This window comes from Anolis carolinensis, chromosome 5 (assembly GCF_035594765.1).
Source record: "Anolis carolinensis isolate JA03-04 chromosome 5, rAnoCar3.1.pri, whole genome shotgun sequence".
NCBI classification, from domain to species: domain Eukaryota; kingdom Metazoa; phylum Chordata; class Lepidosauria; order Squamata; family Dactyloidae; genus Anolis; species Anolis carolinensis.
Window position 1 is genome coordinate 18,272,562 of NC_085845.1, and position 25,389 is coordinate 18,297,950.

The 25,389-nt window shown below is 39.1% G+C and overlaps 1 protein-coding gene and 1 long non-coding RNA gene across 3 annotated transcripts in view; one reads left to right on the forward strand and one right to left on the reverse strand.

The window, feature by feature from the left end:
• The window catches only part of LOC134299338 (uncharacterized), a 115,864-nt gene that overhangs the window by 79,873 nt on the left and 10,602 nt on the right, over positions 1–25,389 (reverse strand). The window lies entirely within an intron of this gene.
• On the forward strand, positions 497–19,667 carry LOC103278895 (uncharacterized). The gene is made up of 5 exons (XM_008111024.3): positions 497–2,834; positions 5,531–5,596; positions 10,858–10,911; positions 13,416–13,508; positions 16,132–19,667. The coding sequence occupies exons 2-5, from the start codon at positions 5,543–5,545 to the stop codon at positions 18,229–18,231; spliced, it is 2,301 nt and encodes a 766-aa protein (XP_008109231.1). The 5' UTR covers positions 497–2,834; positions 5,531–5,542; the 3' UTR covers positions 18,232–19,667.

Consider the following 25,389-nt stretch of genomic DNA (forward strand, 5'->3'; position numbering starts at 1 on the left):
AGACATTCCACAGATATACAAACCCCTTTGTTACCCAGCTTGATTAACACTGAATAGCTTCAAAGCCTGGCTGCTTCTCATTACTTTATTTTCCATACCGACAGACTATGCCATAGCAATGCGTGGCAGGGCACAGATAGTAAAGTGATAAAAAGTAAGAGGTATGTATTTAGTTTTGGGTTTGGTTGATCAATGTATTTCTTTTGAACCATGATACATTGGTCGGAAAATTGCAAGGAATTCCTGACATAAATCAATGCAGTGTGATTGTGTATAGTTTTTCCCTGTGTATAGTTTATCTGGAATGAATATATGTGGCCTGGGAGAAAGATGGATTACACTCATATTTGCATGATGAAATTAGTTCAAAACTTTTTATATGGTACATATCCATCATATTTCACTTCTTAGCTACTGCCATGGCAGTAATTTATGCCAACATACAAATGAACATCTTGGCTATAATTTTAGTGCAAATACCAAAATGCAAAAATAGAATCACTTAGAAAAACAATTGTCTGTCAACAAATCTAACAGCATCTTTCGAAAGGGAAACTATAGGCAATTTTCTCACTACAAGAACTATTTCATTAATCTCCTCTAAAGTGAGATTATAAATAATTCTCTCACTTTAAGAACTATTTTATTTTGTATTCCATTTTCCCACATTCTGTAATCTTTTTAGTGTTCAGCAAATGTTTTGGTTTTCATGTAATTGCTATTGTACATCACAGAAATCAATTTATGAATTATTATAATCAGCCCTCCACATTCAGTACAATCAACCCTCCACATTCACTGGGGTTTGAGGCACAGGACCTCAGCACAAGTAGAAAACCTCTACAGAAAATCCTGCTTGTTTGTTTTTTACTTGCGATAACCCATCTCTAGGAATCTCCAGGTCCTCCAGTGTGACGTTGACCACAGAGTTTATACTGAAGGACCTTAGACATTCTTATTAGAGAATAAGAAATCCCTAGGAATCTCTAGGTTCTCCAACACAACATTATGGCAAATATTGACCACATAGTCACACTACCTAGATATTCCTAGAGAGATCATACTAATCAAAACCAAAAAAAAAATCCCAATTCCACAAAATTAAACCTGCAAATGTGGAAGGCCAACTATATAGTCTTTACTTTCTTTATGTAACAAGCTCTCTGATTTCTTTAGCTTAAGTCTACTTCAAGTTTTCAGACTAGTTTGACGCATCTGAGAAAGAAGAGGACTGCTTATGGATATTCAAGGAAAATAGACTAATTGGCCTCTCAAGTTTCCACACAGCAGTCACTTCTTGTACGCGCGATAAAAGCAGCAATTACAACAAATTAGCAAAACTGCTTTCCAGGTAGTCAAAAGGAAGAACATAATAGCTCTCCTGACTCATTCAAAGTAGTCCTCTTCCTTTTAACTCACTCTCCTTCCCTTTAACGCCCACAATAAAATAGTCTGGAAACTGCAAAACCACACACAAGTGGGAACAATGCATTACAAAACATATGTCCCTCCACAAAAAATAAAATAAATAAAATAAAATAAAAACATAACATGTGGCAGCCACAAAAACTTTCAAACCAGGAATGGAAAATGTTTCAAATTTTGTTACATAGTGTAATTTCTTAGCCAGCAAGGCCAAACTGACTGGGGGATGCCTGGCTCAATAGCAGTACTTGTGAAAGAGATCTTGGAGTCCTTGTGGACAACAGGTTAAACATGAGCCAGCAATGCCATGCAGTGGCTAAAAAGGCAATGCGATTTTGACCTGCATAAATAGGAGTACAGTATAGTATTGAGATCCAGGGAAGTCATGCTACCCCTCTATTCTGCCTGGGTCAGACCACACCTGGAATCACACAATGTCCATTTCTGGGCACCGCAATTGACAAGCTGGAATGTGTCCAGAGGAGGGTGACTAAAATGATCAAAGGTCTGGAGAATAAGCCGTATGAAGAGCGGCTTAAAGAGCTGGGCATGCTTAGCCTGCAGAAGAGAAGGTTGAGAGGAGACATGATAGCCATGTATAAAAATGTGAGGGGAAGTCATAGGGAGGAGGGTACAAGTTTGTTTTCTGCTGCCCTGGAGACTAGGACTTGGAAAAATGGCTTCAAATTACAGGAAAGGAGATTCCACCTGAACATTAGGAAGACCTTCTTCACTGTGAGAGCTGTTCAGCAGTGGAACTCTCTGCCTCAGGGTGTGGTTGAGGCTGCTTCTTTGGAGGCTTTTAAGCAGAGGCTGGATGGCCATCTGTTGGGGGTGCTTTGAATGCAATTTCGTGCTTTTTGGCAGGGGGTTGGATTGGATGGCCCATGAGGTCTCTTCCAACTCTATAATTCTATAACTGAAAGGATTCTGCCATCAGTAGTCAAAACAATCCCTCTTTCCTGAGGAGTAATGTTATTTTAATCATATCAGGAGACAAGGTCAGTAAGACAAGTTGTTGGAGGTGTGTGAGCAACGCTGGACTGCCACATTTAGCTGTACCCTCTTGTGCTGTTCTTTCAAACATATAATTTTGCCCAAGTTATTAACTGCACAACTGGAAGTCCCTATTGTAAAATTACTATCAAACACTTTAAAGCTATACCACAAGTATTTATAACTTGCATGTTGTTTATTTGTCTAGATGGAACATTAGATAGTACACTTCCACCACAATAACTTTTTTAGAGTAAAATGGACCCCCACCCCTGCAGTTATCTTGTGGGCAAGTGCTAAAAACAGCTGGAGTTGATTGGTTCATGTCATTGTCATAAACTTTAAACTTCAGCCAGGTGTGCAAAACCCTGTAAGGAGTTCTTGGAGATACTTTGTCTTTGGGGAGACACAAGGTAACTTCCTCACTTTCCTTTATCCTTGAGCAGTATACCTTTTCCTTTGACTCAGCTAAACATAATATCTTTGTTCCTATCTTCTAACTTTGCACATTGGTTCTACTAATGCTGACAAATGGAAAAATAAACTGAGGATCAAATGCTGAATTCACTTATTTTGGCAATAAGAGCTTGCCTTAGTTTGTAAAACATATGACCATTTGAATATAGATTTTTTTAACCTTTGCTTTAGAGGATGAATATCTCTAATAAAGTGTGTGCAAATGTCATTGTATTATGTTATTGTTTTAGTGCCAAATTATATATTTTCATTATTAGTGTCAAGTAATATGGTTCAGGCTTGGAAGGGTGAAGCTTATTTGTTGAATTTCTTGAAGGTATTTTATTTATTTATTTTGTTTACAGAGTTGTTTTAAGTCTGCTGTTGCTAATCTGTTTCCTTTTATTCTCTTTGTTGGTTTATATGTAATGATCACTGTTTGATTTTGCTGTATTTGCTGTTTTGGTATTTTGTTGTGGTTTTGTCTAAACCAAGTCATTGCCAGCCACAATAGAGAGGCAGCATATATTTCAAGCAGATGGTTTATAAGCTTATAATGTCTTTTGGAGGCTTTCTGAGTCAGCCCCACAGTTCCCCATATACAACAGGGCTTACCTCTTGGAATATATGCATAGGATCGAAACTTAAATGGCTTTGGATGTTCTTTTTCATGATAAAACAGTGCAATTTTCTAGACTTGAATAATCTGCAGAAATATTTTTGCACAATTAATTTCAGATATTTCACATATCTTGACTTGCAAGAAGAAAACTGATTAAAGGCTTACGAGTATAATGTCCTCCATTTATTCCAGAAGTTTATGGGGAATTTAGCTTGTTATATGTAGTATGTATCTGTCAGATATCAACAGAAAGAGAGAATGTACTTAGCCATAATTGCTGGGGGTAAATGATTAGTTGCTTTTTTTATCTGTTTCTATTTATTTCTATATTTTATGTTAAATTTATTTCCAACCTTTCCTCCAATATGTTCAAGGTTGAGTTAAGAGCCACAGTGGCGCAATGGGTTAAATCCTTGTGCCGGCTGGGCTGCTGACCAAAAGGTTGGGTTGTTGACCTGAAGGTTGCAGGTTTGAATCCACAAGACAGGGTGAGCTCCCATCTGACAGCTCTAGCTTGCAAGGACATGAGAGAAGCCTCCCAGCAGGATGGTAACACATCGAGGCGTCCCCTGGGCAACGTCTCTGTAGACGGCCAATTCTGTCACACCAGAAGCGACTTGCAGTATGTTCTCAAGTCACTTCTTACACAAAAAAAGGTTGAGTTTATGGTTGCCCTCTTTGCTTTATGCTCATAACAGCCCTATCAGGTAGGTCAGGCTGCAAGTGTGTTGCTGGTTATGGATCAATGAGAACTTGAACTGAGATTTTTCAATTTTCAGTCCAACACACTAACCACTACTACATTCTGCATAGTTTTGGATCCATTATAGAATATAGTCCATTTAAAATTTATTATTTATTTATTTATTACAATATTTATATTCCGCCCTTTTCACCCAACAGGGGACTCAGGGCGGCTTACAATAAAACGCATATATAAAAATTATACAGTGCAATATAAATCAGTTAAAATTATTATTAACTTACATCAGTTTTCCTAAAACACATTATAAAATACAGGTAGGCATGTTCAGTTCAAAAAACTGGGTCTGTCAATTGAGTTCCAGCGTACATGATAATAATTAATGATTGAGTTCTAGCGTACATGATAATAATTACCTTTGGCTGGATCTACACTGCCACATAATGCAGTTTGAACAGTGTAGACCCATATAATGCAGTTCAAAGTACATTACATAGGTCCAAACTGTATTATATAGCAGTCTAGACCCAGTCTTGGAGTTTGATCTTGGCTAAAGTTAAATCCTATACACTCTCTTACCCCAAAACAAAATTTTCTTCAATCTCAAAATCCCTATCATTTCAGAGAGAATCGGTGAAAATTATTCACACTTAAAAATCTTTTATTTGGTGCCTATTCCATTGGGAACTGTGGCCGCTTCTTTTCTTAGCCTGCCTAAATGTTCAGCTGGAGTTTTACATTCATCACAATGTCAGAAATTTAGGGACTGGGTGTAAATTTCATTCAGGAGTGTATGCTTATTTGTGGGGCAATGCTCTCATTTTCCCCTTCTTCCTTAATATGAAGGAAGTACCACCGACCACAATTTGGTTTACTTTCAAGTAAAAATGTACAGGTCTGTATAGGTGAGCCTAGATCCCCCTCTATAAATAAGAGTCATGATCTGAGTCCCAGACTGCATCTTTACATTGCAGAATTAATACAGTTTGACACCCAATTGCATTAATTTTTCAGTATATCTGCATCCCAAGAGTGGCATTTTTGGGGATAAAAAGTGGAAAGGAACTATGTATATCTGTGTGAAAAAAGCATGGGGAATACTGATGCACTAAACAAACATATATCGAAATGGATCCCATTTCTTGCAAATCTATATTAGCGTGAAACATATTACATACCACCTTTAATCTTTTCAGCGGATTCTCAAAGGCAGAAGTGATTTGCTTGTGATTTTTAAGCAGCAGAAATTATTATTGCCATAGCCTATGATCATTATTATAGCTTAAATATAATTTCTCAGTCATTTTATTGCTCTGTCCAATCCATAGAAATCCCTGAAGATGAGAGCTGCACTCCTGTACTTGTCTCTCTGTTGGTTGGTCTGGGCTGAATCAGTGAGTATTAATTACTACAGTAGAGTCTCACTTATCCAACACTCGCTTATCCAACGTTCTGGATTATCCAACGCATTTTTGTAGTCAATGTTTTCAATACATCATGATATTTTGGTGCTAAATTAGTAAATACAGCAATTACTAGGCTTGCTCAAATAATTCGTTTTCCCCGTTAACCGTTATTAATTCGTTATTTTCGTTTGTTTTGAAGCAATTTTGAAGCATTGGTTGTCCACACGTCTAGATATCGCGGTTTCGAATCGCGAGAGGCCGTTTTTCGTTATGTCGTCGTTTTTTTCGTTAGGAAAAAAAAGCTTTTGCAAATCACCCAAACTCCCACCATTCAGGCCCTTTCCTTTTGCCCCTCAGCAAAAGGGGCGTCACGGGCTCAGCCAATGGGAGGGGGCGAGGGGGAAGGAGGCCGAGGAGGAGGAGGAAGACGGAGGGGGGAAATGGCCGCCGCCGCCGCCTCGCCTCAGCTCAGGCCTGGTGTCTCTCTGTGAGGCGGGAAGGCGGCGGATGGAGCCGGGAATGGAGAGACCGAGAGAGACAGAGAGGGGCCCGGCGGTGAGGTTTTGACGTCTGTGCGAAGCTAGGCAAGTGGGGTTTGTATATCTGTGGAAGGTCCAGGGTGGGAGAAAGAACTCTTGTCTGTGGGAGGCAAGTGTGAATGTTGCAATTGGTCACCTTGATTAGCATTGAATAGCCTTGCAGCTTCAAAGCCTGGCTGCTTCCTACCTGGGGGAATCCTTTGTTGGGAGGTATTAGCTGGCCCTGATTGTTTCCTGTCTGGAATTCCCATTTTCTGGGTGTTGTTCTTTTACTGTCCTGATTTTAGCTTTTCTGTAGCTAAAAATGCATATAAAATGGATTCTATAGGGAGGATAAATTATTGGATTTCAACTCCTACAGCTTGGCTTTCTCTGCCAATAATGGTACCCATCTTGGATATTGTAAGGGATTTATTATTATTATTATTATTATTATTATTATTATTATTATTATTAGACCTTGCTCCCAGGAGGGTGCCTTCGCTGTGGCTCCCAACTTATCTATCTACCTTTCCACATATTCTCCACATTGTGTGTATGTGTATGTGTATGTATATTATATATACATGAGCCCCGATGGCGAAGTGTGTTAAAGCACTGAGCTGCTGAACTTGCAGACCGAAAGGTCCCAGGTTCAAATCCCGGGAGCAGAGTGAGTGCCTGCTGTTAGCTCCAGCTTCTGCCAACCTAGCAGCTTGAAAACATGCCAATGTGAGTAGATCAATAGGTACCGCTCTGGCGGGAAGGTAATGGCACTCCATGTAGTCATGCCGGCCACATGACCTTGGAGGTGTCTATGGACAACACTGGCTCTTGGGCTTAGAAATGGAGATGAGCACCAACCCCCAGAGTCAGACATGACTGAACTTAACGTCAAGGGATACCTTTACCTTTACCTATATATACACACACATTATGCAGGGACTATATATATATATACACAGTATATATCACACACACACCAATTTAACAAAGTTTCAGCCACAAAAACAAAGTTTCTGAAGTAGAACAATGACTTTCACAGTAAAGACAACCCAATTTAACAGGAAATAAGACTTTCAAACCAGGAACAGATTTCTGCAATTATTAAAAAATGGTTTATTATAAAAGCTATGAAAATTCGCCAAAAATCAGAGGATAAGGGAAACGTTCCAAATTTTGGTGAGCTATCAGTGTTAAATGTGTTCTACCACTGTACCAAGTTGGAAGAAGATCACTCAAAAAATGAGGGTGGGAGAGTCCTGTAAAGTCCTCTCCCTCTGTGCTGTTTTTGGGAATTGCGCATGCGCGTCCGCCATTAACGAATTAATTTAGAAAATAACGAATTTTCGTTAATTTCGAATTTTTTTGGGGGCCAAATTCGGAAATACCATCAGAAACGAAAAGCTGCCCCCCTCTAGTTTTGAAACGAGTTTAGAATCAAATTTTTCGTGGATCGATCAAGCCTAGCAATTACTACATAGCATTACTGCGTATTGAACTACTTTTTCTGTCAAATTTGTTGTATAACATGATGTTTTGGTGCTTAATTTGTAAAATCATAACTCAATTTGATGTTTAATAGGCTTTTCCTTAATCTCTCCTTATTATCCAACATATTCGCTTATCCAACGTTCTGCCGGCCCGTTTACGTTGGATAAGCGAGACTCTACTGTACTTTGAAGCTATTAAACCTGAATGCATTTTCCTGGAACTAAGCCCCATTGAACCCAATGGGCCTTAAGTGAATAAAAATGTGGGAGATCTAACAGTTTCTACTATGGAATTAAAAAAATCTCAAGATCTTTGCATTCCTTATACTGGATATAAATGCAGATGTTGTTAATTCTTAAAAATATAATGAAGGCACACTTTTCCTTTCATTTCCACCAGTGAAATTCAGTGAAACCCAGTATGAGGAGGAGCAAATTATACTTGCCTGACATTAATGTTGATAATAAGTTTCTCAGGAAAAAATGTGACAATCCAGACTTAATGGTTAAAACCACAGCATCCAGACTCAGACTTTGAAGAGCTGAGCACTTAATATTCTTGAAGAGTAAATGAATAAGAACAAGCAGACACTGGCAGTTACTTTCCATATACCTCTATTTTACACATGAGTGCTTGATTTAAAGTTCATCTGATCCCATTGAAGGGTTTAATTAAAAGAATAAAGCTTGAACAAGGTACTTCTTTGGCTTATATTTCAAAGCAATAACCACATTAACCTTGAATTTGGCATAAGAAGGAAATATGGGATGAAGAAATCTGGTAGCACCTTTAATACTGAGTGATGTATTTCAGCATGAGCTTTAATGGACTTTAATCCATGATGATGGAGCTCCCAGTGGTGCAGTGGGTTAAACTCTTCTGCCGGCAGGACTGCTGACCAACAGGTCAGTGGTTTGAATGCAGGGAGAGCAAGTGAGCTCCCTCTGTCAACTCCAGCTCCCTATGTAAGGACATGAGAGAAGCCTCTCGCAAGGATGGTAATGCATCAAAGATCCAGGCGTCCCCTGGGCAATGTCCTTGCAGATGGCCAATTCTCTCATACCAGTAGCAACTTGCAATTTCTCAAGTCGCTCCTGACATTAAAAAAAAACCCATGATAATGTTTATCAACCAAAGAAGAACACATACAGCATCTACATTTGCAATCAGTTTCTCTAAAATCTCCAGATGTAAGCCAGATCAAAGGAAAAGTAATAGGGCTTTTATGTCAATGTGGGGCAGGTGAAGAATGTCCCCAAGATTTTATGTGTTAAATATGTTTTAGCTGGGATTGACACATGGATGTTCCAGTTCAAAGAAGTAAAAATGCCTTGCAACAGCTCTATTAGAGTTGTATGCTTGCCTATACTAATTGCTAGTTTGCAAGTTTGCTGAGTTCCTGTTCGTCTTTCTATCTTGACTCTAACCCAGTGATTCCCAACCTTTTGTTGACCATGGACCACTTTGACCAGGGACCACTCTCCAGCATTAGTACCAAAAGGGTTATGAATCAGCTTTTAGATTTGGTTTGGTTATTTGGGGTTCTGATTCAGAAAATTTCATTCGAAAAACCACATCAGCTCTAGTTTCTAATACAGAGCATATGCCATCCAGTAGTTGCCATCAGCTCGCCCACAGAAAACCACATTTAATAATCTAGAACTGATGTGGTGTTTCCAATGCAATTTTCTGAATCAGCACCCCAAATAACCCCAGGAACAGGCCTAAAAACGAAGAAACCAAGGCATCCCCGCTTCCAGGTGACTCATGGAACAGATCCACTTGGGGAGGGAGGAAGAGGAGAAGCAGCAGTCAGGAGGCTTGTTGTTATGCCTTTCGTGCGTAGTCAGCTTCTCCCCTTCTGACATCCCAGTTGCCTAGGCACTATAAGAGGGTTTTGTGAGACCAGTCACTCTTGTTGCAATGGCGTAATAATGGTGAGCCCGTGGACATATCTTAGTTATTGGGGACCACTGGTTGTCCACGGACCACAGGTTGAGAACCAATGCTCTAACCCAAGCATGGGCAAACTTCGGTCCTCTGGGTGTTTTGGATTTCAACTCCTACAATTCCTAATAGCTGGTATAGAACTGTGTGGGTTGAAGTCCAAAACACCGGAAGGGCTGACATTTGCCTATACCTGCTCTAACCTGTAATCACTTTTCACTCCTCTCTTTCCCTGCCATTAGACAACGTGTTTGAATATTCATAATCTTTTGTAACTAAAGCTACTTTATATATTTGACAATGAAGATTATGTTGTTTTCCTTTCTTCTAGTGGATGCTGTCAAGGGACTTGTTGTTCACTTTCTACCTTGCCAAGTTCCTTACTTTATGAATAGAGCCATTGCTATCTCTCACATTTCCCAGCATGTGGCACAGCTCAACATGCCAGAGAATCATAGAGTTGGAAAAGACCACAAGGGCCATCCAGTCCAATCCCCTGCTATGCAGGAACACACCATCAAAGCACCTCTGACAGATGGCTATCCAGCCTCTGCTTAAAAATCTCCAAGGAAGAAGCTTCCACCACACTTCGAGACAGAGAGTTCCACTGTTGAACAGCTCTTAAGTCAGGAAGTTCTTCCTAATATTTGGGTGGAATCTTTTTACCTGCCATTTGAATTCATTGCTCCATGTCCTAGTTTCCAGAGTAGCAGAAAACATGCTTAACCTTCCTCAATGTTGCAGCCTTTCAAATCTTTAAACACGGCTATCATGTCTCCTCTCCTCTTTCTTTTCTCCAAGCTAAATATACTCGGCTTCCTAAGCTGTTCCTTATATGGCTTGCTTTCCATATCTTTGATCATTTTGCTTGCCTTTCTCTGGATATGTTCTAGCTTGCCACTATCCTTCTTGATCTCAACACTATACTTCTATCGATCCATCCTAGAATAGCATTGCCTTTTTAAGCTGCCACATCACACTTTTGACTCACGTTCAACTTGTTGTCTACTAAGCCTTTTAGATCCCTTTCAAACCAGACACCACTCAATCAATATCTGTGCATTTCATTTTTATTCCAAAGTGTAGTTCTGCACTAGACTTAAAATTCAAATTGATTGAAGAAATTAGAAGGAACTGTATCTCGTCACTGAGAACAATTAGAACTTCTAGGCCAGTATGAGTCCCACTTTCCATCTAAAGAATGGTTGCCATTCCTTTAGCAGAATATGGGAAGTAAAGACATTCAGAAATAAATATGAGAATTTATTTTGACATTTTGTTTTCCTCCAGGAGCTTCAACCTCATCATAGGAAGGCTAAGCATAAGTGTGCGGGAGAACACCAGGTAAATGAATCAAGTATTCTGGTCAAAATACGGTTTGCATAAAAGATTTTGGTTTTACCATACATTTTACAAACAAATCTCAATGTCCATTGCGACTGTCCCTACCAATTTGTGACAGTGGAAAAATATATAGTAGTGATTGGATTCAGGATTCATTGTCCCTAAAAGAAAATTGGTTGGGAAGTCATTTAGGAACTTGGATATTTTAAACTAAATTAGCCGTCTCCAACACTATGGAAGTTGAATGGAAAATTGTGTTGTCGAAGGCTTTCATGGCCGGGATCACAGGGTTGTTGTATGTTTTCCGGGCTGTATGGCCATGTTCTAGAAGTATTCTCTCCTGACATTTCGCCCATATCTATGGCAGGCATCCTCAGAGGTTGTGAGGTAATGGAAAATTGTTTTAAAAACTACTTCAAAAATACTCCCACATAGGGAAGGAAAAAATAAACGATTTGTGTCACCTAAAAAAACCACAGAAATGTTTCAGATTTTTAAATACAACCATACCTTCATATTCACTTGGGTTAATGGCACAAGACCACTGTGAAGGTGGAAAAAATCTGAATTTAAAAAACACTTTTTTAAAAAAACAGAAAATTTCTTCCTGGTGTTATCTTGCTCGGTAACACTGGGAACAGTTTGACTCTATGATAAAGTTGCAATCGAATCGTTCTAATGAATTGCAACTTTAGAAATGTGTAGAGGTGTGCACTCTAAAGGACACGATAGTTACCTTCTGCTGGAGCCCCCCAGTAGCGCAATGGGTTAAACCCTTGTGCTGGCAAGACTGCTGACTTGAAGGTTGGGTTGCTGACCTGAAGGTTGCCGGTTCGAATCCGGAGAGATCACAGATGAGCTCCCTCTGTCAGCTCCAGCTCCATGCGGGGACATGAGAGAAGCCTCCCACAAGGATGGTAAAACCATCAAAACATCTGGGTGTCCCCTGGGCAACGTCTTCGCAGACGGCTAATTCTATCACACCAGAAGCGACTTGCAGTTTCTCAAGCCGCTTCTGACACGAAAAAAAATTCTGCTGGAAGTTGACCATAAAGTTGTGCTGGATAACATAAAAATACTGTATTCATTAAATCCAGGAATAATTACATCTACTAAAGGGAAATCTGCAAATATAGAGGGTTGCCTATATGTGCTTTTACAGCATCGTCTTGAAGTCTTAGTAAACTATTAGGTTTTAAGATACCACAAAGCTTCTTTTTCATTTTGCTGAAACAGACTGATAGGAAGGAAGGTCAAGTCCGCCATCTGGTGGTTGCAACCATTTCCAGATGTTGTGCATTTATGTGTCTTCAAAGCACTGCCCAATTTATGTTGATTGCATGGATTTCATAAGGTTTTCTTAGGCCAGGAATGGTCAGAGGTGGTTTTGTCAGTTCCTTCCTCTGAAATATAGTCTATAGCTTCTGGCATTCCCATCCAAGTAATAACCAGGGCTGACCAGCTTAGCTTTCAAGATCAGACAAGATATTGTGCCTTTAAGATGGATTACTGTATAGCAAAACTGATTTTTATATTGTAAAGCAGTGGTTAAGAATTATGTGGGCTTGGGGGACAAATTTAGCCCATGTGCTTATGTGCAGCCCACGCCTAGGTCCCCATGAAGCCGTGCAATATCACAATTTTACAGCATTTTAGGCCATTTTTGCTTGTTTTTCAACATTTGGGGCTTGTTGGGGCTTCTGAGATCCCTTCTACACTGTTATTAAAAATCCATATTATCTGCTTTGAACTGGATTATATGGCAGTGTAGACTCATATAACCTAGTTCAAAGCAGATAATGTGGATTATCTGATTTGATAATCTGGATTCTATGGCAGTGTAAAAGGGACCTGAGTAAAGACCGAGCCAATATAAGTAATGAGGTAAGAAGAAAATTCAGTGGAAAAAATGTAGGCTGTAATCATTACATACCCTGCAAATATCCCAGGAATCATCTCCATTAATCCTATGCTGTCCCACTTCCTCAGCCACTTTTAAAATGTCCTGATTTCTCTTTCCTCTTCCTGTCTTACCCTTGATTCAATTGAAAGTGCAAAAAACTCTTCATATAATTAACTCCGCAGGAGGTTAATTATATGACCTTAACAGGCAATGCACTTGAGTTTACGATTATTTTTACTGGCTCATAAACTCACTGTATACATTCCAGGTTTTCTATACTTTAAATGGAAGTGTTGTGTTTTCCTCCTCATTGATTACTTTTGCCCTCTTCTTGTCTGATCTTGTTGGCCATGTTCTGATATTGCTGTGCTACACAGATGCTTTAAAATGTTGGAGTGTATGTCATTATGTAAAAACTTAAATTCATGTAAAATAATTGAAGCATTCCTTCACAAAGCTGCCAGGCTGATGATAACACAAATATCCTAGTTTTGATTATCTATGTTTCCCCTAATTGAAGAATTAGGCTTAACTGAAATACACAGGAGTAGCCAAGTCTCTAAGAAGACTTCTAATGCCTCTTGTAATTTTTCCTCCCCAGATTATGGTCAAAGGACGGCATGCCAATCATGGGTTCTACATATTTAACTATGTATATTCGTCTTCAGTCCCAAACAATCAAACACAGATTGAGGTAAAACAAAGTTTTGCTCACATTCTATATTGATTGTGTTTCTTCTTCTTTGTTTTGCATAGTATTGACACGTGACATATTGGGATCAGAACCAGGAAAACAAACATGGGGGACTAAATGTGTTAGACTTCTCCAAATAGCATAAACACTGGTTGGTGGATTCTGGCTGTTGCAGTCTAAAAGGGAAATCTTTCCATACTCCCTCCAAGATGATGATGATGATGATGATGATGATGATGATAATAATAATATACTGTATTTATATTTCGCTCTATGTCTTTGAGGAGACTCAGTGCAGATTACAGAAAACATATACGGCAAACATTCAATGCCATTATACAATTAACAAAGACAGATAATACATAAACAGAGGTAAAGGCTTTTCCCATCTTTTCCATGTCTGACATCTGAATGCTGTGCTCAACTCCGGCTACCGGGGGGGGGGGTGCTATCGCTCCATCTTCCAAACCGAGGAACTTTGTCGTCCTTAGATTCAAGAAACTATTTACTTATGCTTTGGATACCTTCCCGAAAGGGCTTTCCATCTTTCAGAATACATGGTGGGGACTTGGTGTCATTAAGGAGAAGAACTTAAACAAATAATATAAGATTCCATTGTAGTTTTGATTATATTTATTATTATATTTAATAAATAGTTTAATTAATTTTTAATGTAGACTAGCTGTATATTTTTAATTGTGTAAGCTGCCAAGTCCCAGTGTTTGGGGAAAGGCAGGATATAAATAAAATTGGCAACAACAAAACAACAGCATGAGATTTGAAAGTAAATATCTTTGTGTACAAAGGTATCATAAACTGCATTGGGCCCATTAGTGGTGTTGACAACACATTGGGCCAGATGCAACCGGTCCAGCTGTCCACACCTGCAACACTCCAAGATCACTCTGGAGATTCATGAAGCTCTGGAGTAAATCCCATGCTATCACAGAAATAACCTCTAGCTGCAGCAAGTGTGCTGCTTCTTTAGCTCCCATACATCACGTGAACTTCCTGCTGCAACTATGTGTTGACTCCAGGTCCTTGGGAGCCTTCAGATCAGGCATGAGCAAACTTGGCCCCTCCAGATGTTTTGGACATCAACTCCCACAATACCTAACAGCCTATTGGCTGTTAGGAATTGTGGGAGTTGTAGTCCAAAACACCTGGAGGGTCCAAGTTTGTCCATGCCTTCTATAGATACAACCATATAGAGGCCTAAGTATATATATGTTTCTAGAATCCTATACATAGTGTTTAAGCAGCCACCATGGGTTTCCCTGGTACTGAAATCATGGTAAGTGGAAATATATGGAAAGATCCCCTTCTCGGTTACTTGTTTGCATCAGGAAAATATTACAGAAGTTAGATCTGTTTATAAACTGTAAAATGTGATAGCAGAGAAAAGGAGAAACAAATAGGAGAAGGGACTGAGGAAAGCACATTCTAATTCAGTGTTTATTATGATCATTCATTAGAATAATACCTATCTCACATTTCTTCTTAACATAGCAGCACTCAAGACACTAAATGTCCCTTAAGATATATCCATTGCTTTCAATATTCCTATTAACAACTGAGATCTATGGACTTGTTTTTTTTTAAGAAACTTACTTTCATGTTAGAATTAGTGTTGCTTAGATATTGCTGTTCCTCAATCATCAGGATTGGAAGTCAAATAGTGTCTGTGTACAACATAATTGAAATAAGATGCTTTATCCAGATTGTCCTAAAATCTTTACTGAGAAGTAGGTCCCATTCAACGAAATACCTCTTCAATATTTGCTTAAAACATTTTACTTGCTGTCCTTTTGTTTTCAGTTAGTTCCCCCTCATGTGTTTTTGTTTTTTAATTTTGCTGTAACGGCAACAGATAGCCAGCATGGTCTCCTGGTCTGAGTGTTGGATTAGGATACTGGGGGACGGAGGTCTGAATCTCCACTGAGCCACGGAAACCCATTGAGTGTCTTTGGGTAGGTCACTCACACTCAGCCTCAGAGGAAAGCAATGGCAGATCCTCTTTGAACAAATCTTCCCAAGAGAATCCCAGGATAGGGACACCATAGTCAGAAACAACCTGAAAGCATACAACAACATAACAGTAAAAGAAATAGGAATGTGAGAAGCAAATAATTTGCCTGCTCCTGTCCAAAAATAAAACTTAACATTGAAGAGTAATTCAGGAGGCTATGTATTGGTAATTCTGTTGCCATGCTCAGGAATAGGTACTGAAAGGGGAAAGAGAAGCAAACAGAAAGACTTTAACTAAAAGCACACTAATCCTGAATTTAAAAAAAACTAATAATGCACTGGCAGTCCACAAAGAACAGAATGGTTCTATAATTGAAGTACAAATCAAAGTAACTGCTTTATGACAGGTCTTTTGATATGTAGGAAAGGAGGAAAAGCATCAAAATTCAACAGGTTGCCAATGGTAAGCGAACAATGGATGGCAATATTTGACTGAATGACTACCGTGGAAGCAATTAAAACTGGCATTTTGCTCATTCTGCTTCATAAGCTTGGCCATTATAATACACATTTGCCTTGTTGAAGTGAAATGCATTTACCAAATAACAACACCCTCCTTTCAAACTAATAATTTTCTTTTGCAAATACAATTTAGAAAGAAGAGAACAAAGAGAACGTTTCCAGTGCCCCTGATGGTTTTGACCAAAAACCCAGGAAGCCTATTGATAAGTTCACTGATCATACACAAGAGACAAGACAGGGGCGGAAGGTAGAAAAAGGAAAAGAAGTTAAGCCTGAGAGTAGAAGAACTTCTGAAAGCCGTCAGAGTTTGAATGAACATCGTGAAAACCCTAGAAATGTGGATCTCCGCCATTATCACCTAAAGGTCGATGTAGACAAAGGAAGAAATGAAATTGCCACGGATGATACCACCACTGACATAGATGGAAGTGGGGATGCAGGCTTTCCAGGACAAGAGGGCCCCCGTCGTGGCCTCATTGTTGACAAGAGGCCTCATGAACAAGAAAAAGACCAACAGATCACAAGGGGAACCATCACTGATAGATCTGGGAAGAAAGATAAAGATGGCAAATCTGGAATATCCAGTAGTACCAAGTCTTCCAAATATGACTACATCAAAATTGGGGTGAAAGAAAATGATTCTTCCCTTTCCAGTGTAATCCAAGAAACCAACTCTGACCGTTTTATTCCTAAGAAAATGAAAGACTTACAAAGCAAAGATTATTCAAAGGTTCCTTTGAAAGGCAATGCCATTCCCACCAATAAGGAATCAGGTAGAAAAGAATGGAGTGGTCACATAGATTTGCAAGGCAGAGAGGGTAGTGTAAGTGCTACATTAAATAGTCATCTCAATGGACAAAGCAACCATTCTAGGGATATTCCAGGGAACGCAGGACACGGAAGCAAAAGCAATTACACCAGCATTTCAGGCTCTGGTAAAATTAAAATAGCTAATAAAAAGGGCACTCACAATGCTACAGAACATGGGAAACATGATTATGAAGCTACTATGATAATTAGGAAACAGAATGTGGAGAAGGAGCAATCTGGAGTTTCTAAATCACACAAAGACGTGGAAGTGAGAGGTGATATATTTAGTAGCCATGTGAAAATAAATGATAAAGTCAAATTATACAAAAAAGATGAAACAAGAGGTGAAATTCTTAAGGGGGAGTCTAAGACCCATAAAGAAGCATCTGGCATTTCCAAAACACCTAAAAAAGGTGACAGTAATGTTGGTGTCACAAAGAAATTTATCAGCGACCTAGAGGATCCTGTTTTCACTAAACCAGATAAAACCAATTACAGTGGGATCATCTTGGATGGATTTGGAATTGCCCAGTCACACTCCAAAGATGACATGGCTTTGCGTGGAAGGATTTCTGGCAACCAAATATCAGGTTCTGATGTAAAACAAGAGGGCAGAAAAGCGGTTGGTAGAGTTGGTACCACTCACCAAAAGTCAAGTGCTGGTAAAGAAGCTATTGGTTTGGCCAAACCTCATCGAAAAGAAGTTGATAGGAAGGGTCATAAAAGCTCACTGCGTGATCGAGAGACCCATGAAAAAGGCAAAACTGGATCTGATGTTAAAGCGGTAAAAGTCCACGAGGACATCATAAAAGTGAATACAAGTTACAATAAAGTTCCTGAAGATGATGCAAATTTGAGGCAGAGGAATACTATATACTATTCTTCTGACAGAAAGGCAGAACGCAGGAGTCCAAAGTCTATCCGGGTCAAAAGTACCCCATCTTTCCCTCATAGATCTCATAACAACGTTCAACATCCTTTGACTAGTCCAAAGGATGACAGACCTAAAATCCAGGAACATTCTTCAACCTCTGTGAAAAGGATTAAAACAGTTACAAAGCCAGACAAAAAGTCAGCTAAGACTGGTTCCAGAACATATGGAAGTAAGATAGCTAAGCAATACCATGGGCATTCAAGTACCTTGCGAAGAAAGAGCAGCCAACATGACAGAATGCACTCATCACTTAAGAGAAGCCACAAAAGTGATAGCAGTCAGTCCTCTGAGAGTTGGGAAAACAGTTGGCAGGACAGTCGCCGGTCATACGAAGACTACCAGAATGACAAAGTTGACAGTTACCAGTCAGCAGAGAGCCTTGAAGAAGACCTTTCTCTTGAGAGCAATGAAAGTGATGACCGGAGCCAAATGGAAGATCGGAAGTCTAATTCTCAAGAGGATTCTCATGAACACAAAAGCAGTGCTTAAATGCATAGGTACAGGTTGGAAAATAGTATCTTCTTACACTTAGGACATACACCCAGAAATAATTAAGGAGTAACATGGTTGGTGTGATGTCAGACTTACAGTGCATTCTTATGTATGTCTACATAAATGAGTTTTTGAGTTCAGTGAGGCTAACAGGTTATTATTTCTGGAATCATAGCATTAAAGCTGAGCTGTAGGTGATCACAGATATTTGCAGCTTTGCATCCTTTATGTAAGGACAAGGAAGAACTGTAAGATGTTCCAAATGATGCCTTCTTCATTGTATTTCTAGCCATAGGAGCAAATAGATCTCCCCTATTCTCTGATGGCCACTAAATGGCCATGGAAAAGAGGCCTCCACAGGAGACAAGTACAGTCAGTTGGTCTGGATTCAATCATCCAGAGCTTGAAAATATTCAAAAAGCAAACTTTGGTTCCCTGTTTTTATAAGGGACACAGTTTTTATGCCATTGTATATAATGGTACTTGATAATCCATGGACTTTGGAATACAGGCATCCTAGAATCAAACTCAAGGATATCAAGGCCTCGAAGTCTATGTTACTCAAGGGATGTAGTAAGATTTCTCTACAACAAGAAAAAACAACATGGTTTATGCCTATCTGTGTCATTAGCAGGAAAATAGCCATAATTCCCTCTGGCTGTTCCTGCTTTTTAGCTTCTGTGTTCTTCCTCATTGATAATTTTTGCCATCTTGACCACAGTATGATGTTGTTTGGCCTCATGTGCCCCAGATTTTATTTGTAAAATGTTGAGAGGTATGATGACTTGCCAAGTTCCCACTGAATGTGTGAGCTATACTTAAGGCTAATAAAATATATAGTACTGCCTTCCTACCTACAAACCAAAATAAGTAAACTGAGATGGTTATACTTTGGATACAACATGAGAAGGCTTAACTTACTATAAAAGACAATAATGTTTGCAAGACCTGAGCTGGATGACAGGATGATTTGGAAGTCTCTTAATTATAGGCTTGGCATAAGTCAAAGTCAATGTGGTGCGAGTAAACAACAACAAAATTCCATCCTATCGTTGCCTGGGATGTACAGATACCAAGAATAATTCTGAAAAAATATTAAAGAACCCAAGGATATTATGGTCTCTTATCCAATTGGCAACCTCAACTAGAATAGACCCATTAAAATTATGGTATCTAGAGTAACTGCTGACTGAGTGAATAACAATTCAGTTTAAGGTACTTTTCTTTCACGGTAACTTCCAAAGACTAATGCTGAGGTTGCAATGCTAAGTTGTTTAGCTAAAGGGCTGAAAAGAAGTTTTATTGTTTAAGTTTTCTTTGGGTACTCACATTTTGAAACAATACGGACAATATATCTATAAAATATAGTATGTACTGTAGTAACTGATGCTGTATTGATGTTGTATACAAATAAAGTTCAGCTTTATAATCCAGCTTTTAGACAACTTGATTTAGAAAGAAACATCCACACAGGAGTGGTCTTGAAATTTGATCCTTCAGGTTTTGGGATTCCAACTCCCAGTAGCCCCAGCTAGCCTGATTAGTGGTCAGGGATTCTGGGACCTGAAGTCCAAAACACTTGGCAAGTCAAAGATTGAGAAAAACTGTTTCAAAGAAGTTTGTATAAATCAACCTCCAAGTTCTTTAACAAACGGGATCTAAAACAACGTATTGGGGTGTACAGCACACCATCTCAAGGTCCAAGCAAGCCAGCAAACCAAGATTGGCACTCTTCCATAATACTCCATTGTATCCTGTCTCCTGCAATTTTCTATTTCCTACCCCATGAAAGAAACAAATAGCACTCTGTATCTGCTAAGTTGAGTTTTCTTACAGTCATTTTGGGCTTTTCCATAATTAAGTTAAATGCTAAAACGATATTGCAAATCATTGGCTAGAGATGGGAAGCCAAAAGAAGATGGGGCTAGATTTTGTCAGGAGTACGTGACCATTCTTAGTAGCATCATTGTATTTCTAGCCAAAGCCCCACATAGCACCTTTCCATCTGAGACTTCAGCCAGGTTTTAGTCCTGTCTCTTTCTTCCTAATATAGGAGTATTGAGTGATGGACCTAGTAGTTTGCTGATTTGCTACCTTTGATGTATAAGGAAGGAAGAGGGAGATGAAATACTCCCAGCTGATGCTTCTGGGAACTCTGCTAAGTGTTGATGCCAAAAAAGAAATAAGAAATAAGGACCTTTATTTCTCCTCCATCCTTGTGTGAAGGGAAGGGGATAGTGCTCTGAGTTTCAGGAGACAATAACAATAAATCACCTCCTGTGTTAGTCTGGGAGCTATCCAAGGTACTGAATCCCAAAGCCACCCATAGGTGCAGCATCTTGGATATCTTATATGGACTTGAACCCAGAGTGGATTTACAGTGGTACCAAGTTTGGAACCACCAACTGATGGAATAAAATTAATCTAATAAGAGTAGGATCACTCTGGCTGGAGTAGCTGAGAATATATTCTGCTTTTTGAGGCAAAAGGAAATTGTGTGTGAAAGTAATGACCAGATTAAGCCTTGATGCGGTGCATTGTATTTCTCCTGCTTTTCCCCAACTCTCCTGACACTTTCTTCAGCGGATAATGTCAGGGCTATATATGGATTCCCACTTTAAAAGCAGATTTGGCACTGCTACAAAATATTTCAGCTCTTTGCTGATAAGAAGGCAATCTAAAATTAAGGTTTGTGAATGGAAACACAGTCTAAGTAGATGTCATAGCAGGGTGTTGCTAAAATGCGAATTGTAGACATGAATCTGAAACACATTGAAAGATGACAAGAAATGGGTCAAGCCTTATTCCTGGTGAAAGATAGTATCTTCAGTATGCATGATTGATTAACCCAATTTCCGTGAGCAAAGGAAAAAACAACATCTACAGCACAAACAATATAAAAAAACTCTTTACAAAAAGAACTGCAAAAAGCTCCTTTCTAAATATACATCTCAGATGATTGCAATCAAAATGACCACTGGGATTCTGGGAAATGCAGGATTGCTTACTGAGAGTGACTAGAGATTCAGTCTTTCCAATTCCAGATTAAAGATACCAAGGATTTCTGGTTTTTTATTTTTATTCTACCATTTCCCCCAAGATGAGGATAGAAGGAGGCCTACATCATATTAAAATACCTAGGAAAACGCATTAAGCTATAAATATGAAAGTATGCCTTAATTAAAACAACTCTAGAAATTTTAAAATTCTATCTGAATAAATACACTCAGAGTGTCCATTTAGATCAGTGCTTCTTAACCCTGGTGGGTGGGTCACAAACCCTTTTAAGAATCTGGCGAAAGCTATAACATCCTTCCCAGAAAAAATGTATTTAAATGCAATTTTTCAAATTAACATATAAAATAACCTCGCCATAGAAGAATTCCTTTCTTGGTGCAGCCAGCTGGATTTTAAGGTGATGTCATGGGCATTTACGGTTGTGGCAATAAATGTGAAGAGAACACAGTCACAAAGATGTATGTATAACTAATGACTGATATAATGCTAGAGAGCCCCCACTCCTTGTACTCATTTCACCAACTCCTTGAAACTCATTCACGAACCTTCTGGTCATCCATGGACCATTGGTTGAGCATCCTCAGTTTGGATGAAGCTTATGTATAAAACATGAGCACTAGATTTGTGAGTTTTGGCATTTCTGGGGTTAAGTGAGAAAGGCAGCTGTACATTACTGCTGGAATGTAAATGTTTATGACTTAATTTCAAGGGAAAACACTGAAACATTCATGAGCATAGGTAATAGTATCATGTGGCAAATATACATAAGCTGCAAAAATGGAAACTTCCACTAGAGGGGAGATGTGTCCTGCATTTTGCAATCTATTTAACACTTTTTTTTTAAAAGCATAAACAGGCAATCCTCGAATTACAAACATCCAACTAGAGTCTCACTTATCCAACATAAACGGGCCGGCAGAATGTTGGATAAGCGAATATGTTGGATAATAAGGAGGCATTAAGGAAAAGCCTATTAAACATCAAATTAGGTTATGATTTTACAAATTAAGCACCAAAACATCATGTTATACAACAAATTTGACAGAAAAAGTAGTTCAATACGCAGTAATGCTATGTAGTAATTACTGTATTTACGAATTTAGCACCAAAATACCATGATGTATTGAAAACATTGACTACAAAAATGTGTTGGATAATCCAGAACGTTGGATAAGCGAGTGTTGGATAAGTGAGACTCTACTGTACTCATATTTAAGAATGAGGGTGAGACAACAGGAAGTGAGAGAAATCTATCCCTAGGAAAGGAAATTAACTCTTGAAAGAGTTATCATGAGGGAAAGGGGTCTCCATTGAAGCTTAATCACCAATCTTTGTTTCCACAACAAGCCAAATTTTTCAAAATCCAATTCTCACAGGGTCAGAAAGTGAGGTGAAATCTTCTGAACAGGGGCACAAAACAAACACCAGGGGTGTCAATACTTCCCTATGCTATACAAAGCTTGCATCTATCTGTCTGTCTGTCTGTCTGTCTGTCTGGAGTTTCATGTAAAATGTGCCTGTATTTTCATGCCTTGAAATGCCTTACTATACAATAATTGATACAAGAACTGCAGACTTGGAGTACATGCACACAGGAAGAGAGAAAATAAATTGCATGCCGTCTGCTTCATTTGCAATGACTTTTGGCTAATCTTCCTGATAAGGAACAGCCTAATAATATTCCCCAAGTATATACCCTTTAATACCCTTAGCAAAATGGATTCTATGACTGAAATCCTACGTTATGGTTTAATATCCTAAACCCATTTTTGCATAGTTCCATGGTGGTTGATCTATTCTACACCATCCTTCTACTGAATGCCGACTTTGTCCACCTTGACTGTATATCTGCCAATGCATCTGCTCATTGTCCCATTATACACTGAGGACTGCATAGGGGCTGCTTCTGCAATCCTAGTGAATAAAATGATATATGGAAGGCAGTGGTGAATAGTTACGCAGCATCTAAGATGGAATAACTGCATGGTTGAAATCGTGTTGGTTAGTTCTATCTGGAGTAGACCCATTAAATCAATTGTTCACTAGATCAACAGAATGTAGGTGAATCTAATTGTTTTAATTTCAGGATGAATAATTGAATATAAGGCCATGTAAAATAGTTACATATGAGGAACTCTGGTTGAACAACTGAATATGTCATTGCCTTCTTCTTAGATTGAGAGAAGATTACTTATCCAAGCTTATCCACTGAGTTTCCATGGCTAACCAAGGATTCAAAACTGGTCTTCCAGAGTCCAGCACACAAACCACTATGCCATGACCACTTTCCAGCCCATCCTTCCCACTATGTCTTGGCTTGAAGAATTCCCCAAAGCCAAGCATTCAAGAAACAAGACAGTCAAAGTCAACCATCTCTTTCTCTTATCATCATCCTGCCTTTTTCTTCTTTCCCTTGCTGTCACCATTCTCCCCGCTTTCTCCTGCATCTGCCAAACAATACTGATGGAGCTATAGAATTCAAGGAAGAAGCCGTTCTAAGCTTCTTTCACCTGCCACTACCTTGCTGCTTAAGGGCAGAGACTGTCAAACTATTTGTATAACTGAGCAGTTTGCTATGACAGAATAACATTCTGGTCTCAATATTTTACACATCAAAAAAGTTCTGCAAAGAAATATATGGATTAAGTGTTTATCTTTTGCATGTGCCACACAATGCTCATCTTGTATCATTAAGCTGTTTGAACTCAATCAATCTGAGTGAGTGCGTGTGTGTGTGTGTCAAATGGTGATGCACAGTATTTCCAGAATTTATTGTGAATGGCAAGGGGTTGGACTGGATGGACCCTATAGCCTCTTCCAACTCTATGATTTTATTATTCACTATACACAGTTGGGACCAAATTTGCTAAATAGTAAGGTGAAATTTTAGCAGAAAATTGCATTGTATCTGTGTGTAAAGTCATACATAGATAAGATACTTTTCATTCATACCTTTTGTTCATGCCCACTTATCTGTGTCAATTCTTTGTTTTGGACAAGACCTGAAATAAGCTTTATAAGCCTGTTTCAGAGACCAGACTGGCTGTGACTGGTTTTGCCACCTGGATGCTTTTTAAAGCTAAAGAGAAAATAACCTTTTATGTACCACTTGTCACTAACATAGGAACTGACCAGTTGTTTGTGTCTTGGACCGGATCAGCATTTTCACAGAGCTGTAAAACTATAAGTATACTATCCATGCTGAATATATGGCATCCATTCTGTGCTTCTTTGGAGGAGATTTTATTAGCATGAGGACAAACTGATGGAGCTGACAATTTCTTGTTTCTCTTTCCTGAGTGGGGATGGGGATGTAGCATTTGTCTGTGTACTGACAGCAGGGCACACAGTTCAAGAGAGAGACTAATTAAATAGTGAGGACAACAACATTGGTTGACAAGTATGTCTAAATAAACATTACCAGCCTGTACTTGGACTGCTTCCCATCAAAACACGTCTGCAATGCTCACGTACGTGGCTTTTTTCTTTCCTAATTTAATTTCTTCTCACACTAGAAAGTAGGGGTACATCATTGTCCTAATATATGAAAGCCCTTCCTACTCTGTGACTATATCCACATATTTCTTGGGTGGGAACCTGTGATCCTCCAAATGGTGTTATGCTGCTAAGAAAATAGCCAACAAATAGGGGTAATGGAAGTCGCAACCCAACAACTACTGGAAAGCCCTACATTTCTCATCTCTGCTCTGGAGACCATTCACATGCATTTTTGACCCCAAAGACCAACCCTTTGCCATGTAGGAATATACAATCAAAGCCCTCCTGACAGATGACAATCAAGCCCTGCTCCAGACTCTCAGTTTGGCTGTGAAGGGGTGAGGTCCTGAAAAGCTGACATTTTTCAAGAAAGAAACTGGATGCAAACGTGTATACAGTGGTTATGTACAAAAAATTGGAATGTTTTGGTATCTCTTGTGTTGTTGGTTGTTTTGTTTTGTTTACCAGCTGGAGACACTCTATGTTTATTTGGGTATCTGCAAAAGCCCCCCAACACATGTAACTGTGCAAGCAAACAATGCAGTCAGATGTTGGAATGAATCCAAGCTGACTGTCTATGGGTAGTAAAACTCTGCACTCCTCCAGTTATGGACCAGATATTGAAAAGGTTCACCATCC